This window comes from Apium graveolens, chromosome 10 (genome assembly GCF_009905375.1).
Source record: "Apium graveolens cultivar Ventura chromosome 10, ASM990537v1, whole genome shotgun sequence".
NCBI lineage: Eukaryota > Viridiplantae > Streptophyta > Magnoliopsida > Apiales > Apiaceae > Apium > Apium graveolens.
Window position 1 is genome coordinate 232,837,911 of NC_133656.1, and position 10,313 is coordinate 232,848,223.

Consider the following 10,313-nt stretch of genomic DNA (forward strand, 5'->3'; position numbering starts at 1 on the left):
ACCACAACTTATCATATTATTGAAAAATAAATAAATAGTGGTATATATCCGCTAAACAAATAAATTCTTAAATTACCGGACATAGTCTATTTATCTTACTAAACTACGATCACATGTTATGCTATTATTTTTATTATAAATTTATAATTATTGTATATTTATATAATATTTTATAATTTTATATAATAGCAGAACCGGTGTTATGCACGGGATTTAAGCTAGTATAACTAATAGTCAAATCAATACAGTGAAAAATCAAATAGACCGAGGGAGTACAATTACATTGCCTTCATTTGTTAGCTTAATTTGTTGATGCTGATTACTTTTCGGTTCATATCCTTTTTAAATTTCTATTTCTCTGCCGTTGACGCTAGTTTGGGGCAAAACATTGAATTTTGAACATAATTGTGAAAGTTTTTTTAATCCAAGCAGTATGATTCAAGCCAAAGATTTGCGGCTGAAAATATTAGCCAGAGTCTTCCGTTAATTACTCGAGGGATACTGTTTCTTGAATTGTACACTATTTACAGATTTACTCAAACACGATGAATCACTAATCATAATCAGGATATGATCAATGATTAATATATGTTCCAGATATTAGTCAAGTAATTAAACAAAACCAGCTTGCATCAAAGATAGAGTTTAGCGTAATTAGATGTTTAAAGCGTTAAACTCTACCTGAACAGTTGAGTGGAATGTGATGAAGAACAGAATGGAACAAATGTACGCGTGACTTGTAACTTGTTATACAGGCTGAAAACTAATCCTACTATTGTAAGATCAATGGGACAGTAACTAATGATATTGATAAGTCATGCTCAACTTTATAATTTGTACCGTCCGCGTGCCTTCTTAATTACACGATAAAGGATATGATTCGATTTTTAAGCAGAGTCAGTTATGTCTCTGCCTTTATAATCTGTTATTTTTAGCAGAGTCGTGTATGTCTGTGATTCCCTCGCTTTTATAATTTACACCACCCTCGTGTCTTATTTGTGTAAAAGAACTAGTTTAACATATGTTATTCGTGGATGCACAATAAATTTAGCAGAGTCGTGTACGTGTATGATCGTATTCATCGAAATGGATTCAAATACGTTGCTCATTTACTTCCTTTCAGACAGTAAAATGTTGATCAGATCAACTAGTGTAACTTGGATATCAACTTTCATGACCAAGGTTGATGTAAATTAGAAGCAAATAGACATTCCCCAAGTTAGTAATGTAAAATGTATGTAAACAATTGAAATTGAAGTAAACAATAGTGATGAATTGTTCTGCACATTAACACAGACGGCACAAACGCAATCTATAGCAAGTTAAAGCTCGAAACACCAGGCATCTGGTCAGCATTAAACCCCGAAAGCATCTTCATCCTCTGTTTCTGATCAATCTTTTCTGTGTAAACACAGTGATCCGCATAACAAGGATCTTATAGCGTAATTTTCAAGTAAAGAACATTGGTTTGAATAACTCTGTAACTTCAGTTTTAAATTTCTTGGCGCACAATTTCTCACATTTTAAACAAGCCAACTGTCAACTCAATTTGTTTATCTATTCATCCACATTTGTTTATAAAAGGACAAACCCTAGAAGATTGTTCAGATACTCTTTAATACCAATCTATTTCCCCAGAAAAAATACAAAGAAAAAACCAAGAGAACACAAAAAACAGTGCTTATACCTACTTATTCTTCGATTATGGCTACTAAGATCATGATATTATCTTCCGTGTACTTGTACTTATTCTGCATAACCTTTTCGGAAGGCCTGCCTGAAGGCGATGAATCAAAAGGCGGCATCAACTCGTGGTGTGAGACCACACCTCATCCGGAGCCATGCAAGTATTTCTTGAGCCAAGATCAGAAGTACTTTATACCTAATAATAGTATTGATTTTAGAAGAATGATGGTTCAAGTGGCTCTCGAAAAGGCTTTACAAGAGCAGAGTTGCACCGAGAATCTGGCAAATCAGTGTCATAGCAAAAGAAGAAAGTTAGCTTGGCTTGATTGCAACACATTATTTCAGCACACAATTTACCAACTCAATCAAACTCTAGAAGCCTTAAAGATCAAAACAAGTAATTCTTTCCACTTTGATGCTCAGACTTGGCTAAGTGCTGCATTAACAAATATTGAAATTTGTCGGACTGGTTCTGTGGAGCTAAACGTTACCAAATTCATAGCTCCTCTTGTTTCAAACAATGTCTCCGAATTGATAAGCAACAGTTTGGCAATCAATGGAGCTCTTTCTATAGACGAGAAACAACAAGATTCTGATAAAGACAGAGATTTCCCGAGTTGGGTTACCAGGAAAGATCGAAAGCTGTTGCAAACAAAGACATCGTGGGCTAAAAGGGCGAACATTATTGTGGCGAAAGACGGGTCAGGGAAGTTCAAGTCAATCCAATCAGCTATAAAATATGCAGCAAAAGTGAAGAACGGAACTGGAAGGTACATAATTTATGTGAAAAGAGGCGTTTATAGGGAAAATATCGCGATACCGAATACTTTGAGCAAGATAATGTTGGTTGGAGAGGGATTAAGGTACACCATAATTACTGGGAGCCGAAGTGTAGTTGCAGGATTCACAACTTACAGTTCTGCAACTGCAGGTAAACTAACTCGTTCGCTCCTGATAATTTCTTATCGTTCATTTTCTACTCGTAAACTTCATAATTTGTTATAAAATTTTCTACACGTGAACTTTGCCAAAGATTGAAGATTATGTATAAGTAAACAATAATTCTGTTCCTCTTCCAAGTGTTACTTGCACAAATGTAGCTTTCGAAGCAAGTTTTAAAACGTTACTCACGGCGGCGTAATTAAAATATTATGAGTAAATCCAAGGGAGAAAAAACATTAAAAATAAAATATACAATTCTCGGAAAATTTAATGCTGCCCGTTTGGAAAACTGGATTTCATTTGAAATTCTGAATTTGAACAAATAAGCTCTTTGGTAATTTATATTTGAAATTCTCATGTTTATAACATGAGAATTTGAAATGACAACTCAAATCCTGTCATTTGAAATCCCTCATTTGAAATGAAATGTAAGTTTCCAAACGTTTTCCTAAGAAATTTCAATTTTGTCACTGTAAAATATTATTATGTTATAAAACTTTAGTCTCCCGTAAAAATAGCGAGGAAGATACTTTTAGATCGCAAAGGTCCTTGATACTCTGTTTCTGTTCTAAGAACCTCAACAATTGATTCCTAATTTTGTATTTAACATACTTGTTTTTTATATTGCACAGGGATCGACGGAGTTGGTTTTATTGCTCGAGGAATTACATTCCGTAACACTGCCGGACCACAGAAGGGACAGGCGGTTGCTCTCAGATCTTCATCTGATCTTTCTGTATATTACGCTTGCTCTTTCGAGGGATACCAAGACACTCTATTCGTTCTAGCACAACGTCAATTCTACAAATCATGCTACATATATGGTACCGTAGACTTCATTTTCGGAAATGCAGCTGTTGTTTTCCAGAACTGCAATATCTACGTAAGAAAACCATTACACGGACAAGCAAATGTCGTGACAGCTCAAGGTCGCGCTGATCCTTACCAAAACACCGGCATTTCTATTCATAACTCACGAATCATGGCTGCACCAGACCTTAAACCATTACTGAACGAGTTTAGAACATACCTAGGACGTCCGTGGCAGCAATACTCACGAACAGTTGTGATGAATTCCTACATTGACACCCTAGTACATCCAGATGGGTGGTTAGCATGGCTAGAGTCAGATTTCGCCTGGGATACTTTGTACTACGGAGAATATAAGAATTTCGGACCAGCAGCTGCAACTGATAACAGGGTCAAGTGGGCTGGGTACCATATTATCACTGATGCAGATGAGGCATCTAAGTTCACAGCCGCTAAGCTTATATCTGGTCGGGCCTGGTTATATTCGACAGGGGTGCCATTTATCTTAGGGCTATGATCAGATCTCGATTGTGTGCCGTATATTCTTAAGATTGATTTGATTTATTTGTTCATTTATTATGTACATTATATTCTAACACATTGATAATAGAAATGAAAATCATATCGATTTTTATTACACCTTATCAGCTTATCTAATCAGGTACTACTCTACTTGGCTTTATCTATTATTGTTGAACCTGGGACTAAATCATCCTATAACTCTAGTAAAGAAGTATGAAATTCTAAACTATCATACATACACCAGATCTGGATACTTCCATTCCTCACTAATTGAAAGATACAAAGATACAAGATAGCATGCCAACTGAAACTGGTAAATTGAGTAGATGATTGGCATCACTCTGTACTTTAATCAATCAAGTAAAATTGCAAAATGTCTACTAGATAAGATACAAAACTAAATAATCAACATACTACCTTTTCTTTTCTTTTTTTTGGGGGGAGGGTGTGTTTACTAGGTTAATTTAGACAATCTTTAATACAATTATACCTTTCTCCACTGGATTGACTTTTGAAATGAAAGAAGCTCATCGTTACGGCCTAACATGTGCAAAAAATGCCTAGCCATTTGCTGGATGAAGATCATAGCCATGTGGATATAATGGCAGATAATGTCATGAGAAGCGAGTAATACAGTTTTGATCTTTCATAGATGATTGATGCTGCTGAAGAAGGATGCTGTTGCCTAAAAAGGAATACAGCAAAAAAAAATATGAGTTTCCACTTATTTGATAGCAATGGATTTTAGAGAGAGAGAAAATCGTACTTTTGCATGTGCGAAAGAGCGCCACAAAAAAGAACATTATCAGGCATAGGGAATTCTGTTTTGTTGCTAGGATCAGGTTCAGAATTGATTACTCTCATATATGTTTCTTGTCCTAAATACCATCTGTCTAGATTTTCAGCTCTAAGGTTCCATACTCCGACATTATCTAGGGATACATAAATCGCTGTCCATCCTCCGGGAAGTACCTTTGCACAATAAAACATCAGAAAAAGACATTAATTCACATTTAATTATTATTTAGTACAAGCAGCAGGGAAAGTTAGAAATTAGGGGAGCAAACAAGTCCAACTACTTTGAAGATGTAGAAATCAAAGCGAGAGCCTAAGAAAGTTTCACAAGATGTAATTTTTTACTACAAGAACATTAAATACAAGGTATTTAAATCAAACCTGTGTGGTCGAGCGAGCTATAGCATCATATTTATTGTACGAACCCTGGCTATTTTGCGTCCATTCCCCATAAGCAATCCTACACCATTCAGATGTATATATCAAGATAAACAGTATACTGAATTGTTTTAAATAGACATGGTTGTACACATCAAGGAAACTTACCCAACTACAAAAAATGAATAGCCGTCCATGTGAAAGCTCTGAACTACCGTATCATTGTTTTGCAGTACTATCTCTATAAATCCTTTGTATGTAGCATTGATGACAGATCTGTCCACTCGAGGTGGTCTATTGAGTGGGCTAATTGGGAAGTCAAGCATATAAGACCCCTTGACATTGAACTTGTCCGCAAGCCTAATTGGAGTATCAGGATTGACGAATGAAATGCCATTTAGTGTAGCTCTTAGTTTTCCATCAATCATCGCCGGTGGCACACTCTTTAAGACAATTGTCTCGGTCACTTGGATTTGACCATAATGAAAAGACCCCTGTGGGTTAGGACGAGCACCACTTGCTGAGACATTCTGCCTGAGCAATAGGATAAGTTTACACATCAAGCAAGGATGAGACCTCTGGCAGTCAAATAAATTCAAAATTATGCAAGAAATTCACTTCTGTATCAACCCAAATTAAGTTCATATTGTGAGGTGTTATCACAATGCCAACATCGATTGTTACCTTCAGAAATATTAAAATAACAATTCATTCTCAACTAGAAAACTCATAGCAGCCAAATTGCTGTAACACAAGTCATTCTAAATTTAATCTTTACCAGCGTGACTATACAACTGTAACTAAAAATTGTCATCATATCTGTTCAAAATCAACAAGTTCGCAACCCTTGTGCGTGATCTAAAATCATATATACTATAAATTTATATATACATAATTTACATTATGTATATACATATATTGGTATAGATATGTATACATGATTATACGAGAATTTCTTACATGTTACAATATGAAAGTTTGCGCCATGTCTGAATTATGTAAACAACAGCTATTTATAGTACATATAACATAGATATGAAAACTTGAACCAGAAAAACAAAGAGGGGGTGAGCAAACCTGATGGACATTGCTTGGTTCACTGCATATGATGTGTCATAAGCATCATTAGGAGGATCAGGAAGAGGACCTGTTGCCTTTCCTTTAGAATTGGAATAATGCAAGATAGCAACACCGGTAACTCTCTGCCAAATTGATTCATTCACAAATCTAGGACTTGCTACAATATAGTAGTCACTACTTGCATTCTGATCCATAGTAACCAGAAAAGAATAAGATTGTCCAACATGGATGTCTAAACTAGTATAATTACTTTGTTGCGTATAATAGCCCTCAGTCTCTGCTAATAGCATAATGTGGCTCTGAATACGAAAGTTCAGACATGTTGAAACACCAACATTGTGCACACGAATTCGGTAGGTTTTTCCTGTACAATGCAAAGACATCAATTATTGTTACAAAGGCTTTAAGAATATCCAATAGACTGAAATATTATCTAATACAAGTTCAGCTTGCTCTATAACATGTTTGCTAATCATGAATATACTTTAAAGCCATTAGGCTTAATTACTCGTGTAGTCGTGTAATACTTGCATTGTTGAGGACAGCTTTAGTATTACCTTGATCAACATTAATTGTTTCATAGTCAATGCCATTTGGTACACTCGCATTGTACTGATAAGGTCCCTTGCCATTAATCAGGACACCATCTGGCATTCCCAGGTCCTTGCCCGAGTCAAGGGATGTCCTCAGAGCCTATATTGAAAAAAAAAATATTTAACACAATACAACTAATACGAAAATGATATACCCATAAAACATATAAATCAATAGCAATAACTAACCGAATGGCTTTTGGTATACCAGTCACCGATGAGAATCACTATATCCCCGTCAGGCATATTAAATGGCAGCGGTATAACTTTCCGATTAGTAATGATGAAAGAACCAAAACCACCTGATGCCCTCTGAAAGTTGAGCGACGGAAAGTAAAAGAAGCTACCAATCTGATCCTTGACCTGAAACTCAAAGGTCCAGTTCCACCCTGGTCGAATGGGACAGTTAGTGCCAAGAACCCCATCTTGCCAAGAAATACGACGCATTTGAACTCCAGGCCTAAAACACCAAAACAGAATACTTGCACCCTCAAAATACATTCTTGAAACGAAAACCTTAAATCATTTCTAGAGTAACAAAACACAACCTACCAAGTTACAAGCGCATTCTCATTCAATTTGTTTCTCACATTCACAATGACATTTTCATTAGTAGTTACATTGAAAGTAGGACCTGGAAACTTTCCATTAACCGCTATAACCTGCACCAAAAATAGTACATAATATCTAAGTATAACCCAAAAATTGGCAATTCACAACCCAAATTACTTTATTAGCAAATCTCTAACCTACATTACATCAAACAAAAAACATCTCTAGCTTAACCAATATATTAACAAAGTTAAGGCAATACTAGAGCATTGCAAAATAACAAGTACATGAAAAAACCACAGAACCTCAATTCCACCAATCATTTCAAGAGAAATCCGCAAAATTGCACACAGTGCACAAAGATTCTAATTCTTCATAAAAATAAAATCCAACCCATGACCTAACCAATACCAAGTAGACTCTTAACAATAGATTCAAAACACAACTCTCCCAAAATTCATTTAATGTATAAATAATGCTTAATGAAGTAGAAACAGTAAACCACATTCAATTAACAACTTGTTGGATCCAGATTTAAATAGTATATATATATACACACACACACCATTAAAACTACTAACCAATGTTTCCATTTAGGCTACATTCAAATAACTTGAAACCCAAGTTCATAAATAACAAACATAATCATAAAATGTGTGTATAACAATAAAAGATAAGTTAACAAGTTTAAAAAGTAAAAATAAAGAACCTGTTGAGGAACACCAAGAGGAGAAGCAGTGATGTAAGAGAGTTCCATATTAAAGTACTTGGAAGCATCATCACTAAAACAAAGACCAAACAGCAAACAAATGAGAACTAAACTAAATACAGAATGCTCCATTGAAGTTCAAAGCCTCCTTGTCTGAAGCGGAACTTGTGGAGTTTTAAATGGGAAAGTGGGGGTTTTACTAAAACGGCCATGTTTGTAAGAAAGTTACCGGTTACCTGTTAAGCCGGTTACAGTTTGTTGTTTGTATTTCTTTTCTCTAAAAATGTTTTCTCTTTGTGTTAAACACGTTTGTCAATGCATACTTTTGATTGTTAATATATTTAATTTTGTATTAGTATTAAATATAAAAATTTCATTTTATTAAAATACTCATAAATACGAATCCAACAAAATCACTTACGACTATGTTTGATTTTATAGATTAAACGTAAATTATTAGTAAATCGCTTAAATGAACCGTAAAAAGATTAAATTGGGAAAAACAATTTGGGACGGAGGGAGTAATAATCATGGAGACTTGAAAATTTTAACTTACGAAAGATTGAAAGTAAATCTGGTCATATCATATATAAAACCGGCAACGTTACGTCTACTTTCGTGTTTTCGTGCACAAAATCTTAAATTCAAATCCGACCCAGATTCGCATTCGTATATCAATTTGGTGACACTGACCCGGAACCAATATATTCATGTTTACCCGCTTTAGTACACTAAAGTACACGAATTATATACGAAAAATATTAATTGTTAGAAAATGCAATAGATAATTAAATGGTGAAGTGTGCACCCACGTAATCAAGGAACAATAAAATATATTTTAATATTTACAATTATATATATGTTATTTTGAAATAGATAAAATTCACATTTGGTATTTAGCATATATATGTATATTATATTTTTATTAAATTTTAATTATTTATTTATTCCGTGTACTTTCGTTCTGTGTCGTGTACTTATATCGGAAACACAAACCCAACACTAATTATATTCGTATTTTTTCGTGTTCATGTACTTTCGTGTTCGTGTACCAAATTTTCGAACTCAAACACTAATTATTCGTGTCGTTTCTTACTGTGTTCACGTGTCGTATACCAGTATTGTCAGGTCTAATCATATACTTCCATCGTCGGTTCTTAACATTTGAAATTGAGAGTTCGAGACATATTTTAAAACTCTTATTTACTATATTTCATAAGTTATTTTTAAAATTTTTTATTAATAAAAATTTGAACATTTAACTTTTATTCCAGCAAAAAAGTTTTTAAAATAATTTATATAATTATATCAGATAAGAGTATTAAAATTCGTGTCGAACAATACATTTTAAATGTTAAGAATTTATTGGGACAGAGAAAGTAGTAAATGTATAAAATCGGTTTCCGAAATATTTTCCGACAAGATTTTGGACAAATATTTTCATGCGAGGTATCATCTTATTAGAGGAAAATTTATCCATTAATAAATTTGGATGCTTAACAATTTCCTTATTAAATGATTTTGGTCTATTTTTTACTGCAACCATGATTGAGATAGAGTTGATTTATCAACAAAATCCTGACTGGAGTTTTAGTTAGTTTTTAAAAAATTGTAGTAAGAAACAATACAATTATTTTACGCATTAAATTCATAAAATACTATAAAACTCTATTTTCATAAAGTGATTGCAGGAAAAGCAATGTCCCATACAAACATTATATTTTGGCCAAAAAAGTTTTATAATCCTCATTAAATATATACAATAAATATATAAAAGGTAATTCATACAAAACCAAAAAAATCTTAATGAAGTTGCGTACTCAAAAAAAGTTACTAGATTGATTTAGAAGATAAAAATGACATGTGATACTTTTATTTATGCGATTCATATCATATCATGTATAATTGCAAAAAAATAACCAATTATGTTATGGTAACTCAATAAAACAACTAATTAAGTAATGTAAAATTTGTTGCGAATAACGTGACATTGTAAATATCATGATTTAGAATATTTTTATCGACTAGATTAATTTAATTTAAATGCACAAATCTGTTATCATTAATTTAATTATAACTAATCAAGTCTTAACATGTTGCATTTATCTCCGGTTTTGGGAACCAATTTAAAAAATTTAGTGTTTTTTTCTCAATTATGTTTCTAATTTTGACATTAGAAGATTTGTTAAAAAAAGAGAAAATTGCACTTTGCACCCTCTTATTTTATTTCAAAAACAAATGTGTAT

At 33.5% G+C, this 10,313-nt stretch overlaps 2 protein-coding genes across 2 annotated transcripts; one reads left to right on the forward strand and one right to left on the reverse strand.

Annotated features, from left to right (window-relative positions):
- Positions 1-1,657: 1,657 nt before the first annotated feature.
- On the forward strand, positions 1,658-3,969 carry LOC141693917 (putative pectinesterase/pectinesterase inhibitor 59). Its single transcript, XM_074499104.1, has 2 exons — positions 1,658-2,617; positions 3,261-3,969. The coding sequence occupies exons 1-2, from the start codon at positions 1,705-1,707 to the stop codon at positions 3,953-3,955; spliced, it is 1,608 nt and encodes a 535-aa protein (XP_074355205.1). The 5' UTR covers positions 1,658-1,704; the 3' UTR covers positions 3,956-3,969.
- Positions 3,970-4,187: 218 nt separating this feature from the next.
- Positions 4,188-8,231, reverse strand: LOC141688911 (monocopper oxidase-like protein SKS1). The gene is made up of 9 exons (XM_074493059.1): positions 8,068-8,231; positions 7,359-7,468; positions 6,996-7,266; positions 6,771-6,906; positions 6,211-6,577; positions 5,302-5,667; positions 5,137-5,215; positions 4,727-4,932; positions 4,188-4,645 (listed from the first exon to the last, which is right to left on the reverse strand). The coding sequence occupies exons 1-9, from the start codon at positions 8,197-8,199 to the stop codon at positions 4,543-4,545; spliced, it is 1,770 nt and encodes a 589-aa protein (XP_074349160.1). The 5' UTR covers positions 8,200-8,231; the 3' UTR covers positions 4,188-4,542.
- Between the last annotated feature and the right edge of the window lie 2,082 nt (positions 8,232-10,313).

Coding starts and splice junctions, on each gene's coding strand:
- LOC141693917 (XM_074499104.1), top strand. CDS start 1,705: ATGGCTACTAAGATCATGATATTATCTTCCGTGTACTTGTACTTATTC. Junction 2,618..3,260: donor TTACAGTTCTGCAACTGCAG/GTAAACTAACTC, acceptor TATATTGCACAG/GGATCGACGGAGTTGGTTTT.
- LOC141688911 (XM_074493059.1), bottom strand. CDS start 8,199: ATGGAGCATTCTGTATTTAGTTTAGTTCTCATTTGTTTGCTGTTTGGT. Junction 7,267..7,358: donor GAGAATGCGCTTGTAACTTG/GTAGGTTGTGTT, acceptor TTGGTGTTTTAG/GCCTGGAGTTCAAATGCGTC. Junction 6,578..6,770: donor AACAATTAATGTTGATCAAG/GTAATACTAAAG, acceptor TGCATTGTACAG/GAAAAACCTACCGAATTCGT.